The sequence below is a fragment of the Lucilia cuprina genome, unplaced genomic scaffold, assembly GCF_022045245.1.
Source record: "Lucilia cuprina isolate Lc7/37 unplaced genomic scaffold, ASM2204524v1 Scaffold_3182, whole genome shotgun sequence".
In the NCBI taxonomy this organism is placed as follows: domain Eukaryota; kingdom Metazoa; phylum Arthropoda; class Insecta; order Diptera; family Calliphoridae; genus Lucilia; species Lucilia cuprina.
In genome coordinates, this window is record NW_025808126.1 from 1 (window position 1) to 2,167 (window position 2,167).

Consider the following 2,167-nt stretch of genomic DNA (forward strand, 5'->3'; position numbering starts at 1 on the left):
GATATTTAGATAGATAGATAGATATTTAGATAGATAGATAGATAGATAGATAGATAGATAGATAGATAGATAGATAGATAGATAGATAGATAGATAGATAGATAGATATCCTTTCAAATCTAATTCACCCTCTTTTCTTACCCTCAACAGGGTCTTTGTGACAATCTCTTGCTGTGCGTTGTACGAGCCTGGGATGTCAGCAAACCTTTACTATTCTGTCCAGCCATGAATACACGTATGTTTGAACATCCCATTACCCAGGAACATATAACAAAACTAAAAACATGGGGTTATCATGAAGTACCAACAGTAGCGAAAACTTTAATGTGTGGCGACACGGGTAACGGAGCTATGGCCGAAGTGGAAACAATTATTGAAAATATTTTAAGTAAATTTGAAAATGTTAAAAATGTATAAATTGTATTTTAAAAAAAAATGTGTAAATAAAAATTAAATATTTAAATAAAAACAAAATACTTCAAAAAAAAAAAATCTTCTAAAATGGATACCAAAGTTTGGAAGATTTTTTAGAAATGTAATTTTAAAACAAATGTATTATTATTATTATTATTATTATTATTAAATGTATTTTTATTGAATGATAATCATTTTATTTTTTTTTTCTGTTTCTTTTCATTTAATTCGTATAATAATTATTATTCATAATTTTATGCGCGGTGAGTGCAACTAAGAGCAAAAACTTTTTGTTTTTATAATATATATATAATATTTGTTGTTTATAATATAATAATTATATATTTTTTTATTTATATTTTGTTTTTATTTTATTTTTTTGTTTTTGTCAATATAATAACTAATTGTATTGTTTAAACGGTTTATAAACATGCTTTATTAATGTTTTTTTATTTTTGTTGTTGTTGTTGTTTGTATGGTGTGTATTTACTTTTTGTTATTTTAATTTTAATAATTTTGTTGTTGTTGTCACATAGCATTTGTTAGTTTAATTTTTTTTTTTAAACATAATACAACTTTTGTTTTGTTTTTATAGATGATAGCTTAAACAAGTTGAAAAAAATTTTTACCTTAAAATCTATATAAAAATATATATATTTATATATATATAAAATATTTGCAAATTACATAAACTTAATTTTACATATTATAATTTATAGTATTAATAAAATAATAATATTAATAATTAAAGAAAAAAACTATAACGAACAAATATTTGCATTTAATATATAATAAACTTACATATAATAATATGTTTATGTATGTATGTGTATGTGTGTTTTTTATATACAAGTTATATTTACTTAAAAATTGTTTACAGCTAAAATGAATATTTATTAAAATTATTTATTTATAAAAGAAAAAAAAAACTTAAATGAAAAAAATTCGAGCCCCTCTTTATTAACGTTAAAAGCCCTATTTTTTTTTAAAGAATTTCAATTGAATGAGTGTATGAGAATTATGTTTTTTTTTTGTTGTTGCTGTTAAAAGCCAATAAAATTATTAACAATTAAAAATAATTATATATAAGTTTTATATACAATTTACATAAGATTTAAAAAAAAAAATAATAATAATAATAATAATTGGATAAAAATATAAAATTTAAATACCACAGATTCGGGTGAATTTAATAACAAGATTCTAAGGAAAAGTTTTTTTTTGTTTAGAAATTTTCGTTTGAAAAGCAACCATATTGGAAGATATACAAGTGTGTTTGTTACTTTGTTATTCCTTGCGAACACAATATTGAACAGAATTCATATGAAGAATATATAGTCAAGACTGTTCTATACACGAGACCATAGACTATATTAGTCTAAAGTCTTGAATATAGACTTGACTATAGGCTATGCTATAGTCTTGAATATAGACTATGCTATAGTCTTGACTATAGACTATTCTATAGTCTTGACTATAGACTATTCTATAGTGTTGACTGTAGACTTGACTATAGACTATTCTATAGTCTTGACTATAGACTATGCTATAGTTTTGACTATAGACTATTCTATAGTCTTGACTATAGACTATTCTATAGTCTTGACTGTAGACTATTCTATAGTCTTGACTGTAGACTATTCTCTAGTCTTGACTATAGACTATTCTATAGTCTTGACTATAGACTATTCTATAGTCTTGACTATAGACTATTCTATAGTTTTGACTATAGACTATTCTATAGTCTTGACTA

General features: G+C 22.7%; 1 protein-coding gene across 1 annotated transcript; it reads left to right on the top strand.

Annotated features, from left to right (window-relative positions):
- Positions 1-123: 123 nt before the first annotated feature.
- On the top strand, positions 124-605 carry LOC124421152 (phosphopantothenoylcysteine decarboxylase-like; the record flags this gene model as incomplete). Its single annotated transcript, XM_046955980.1, has 1 exon — positions 124-605. A coding segment is annotated over one exon (294 nt), but the record flags the coding sequence as incomplete, so codon positions are not given.
- Positions 606-2,167: the final 1,562 nt, after the last annotated feature.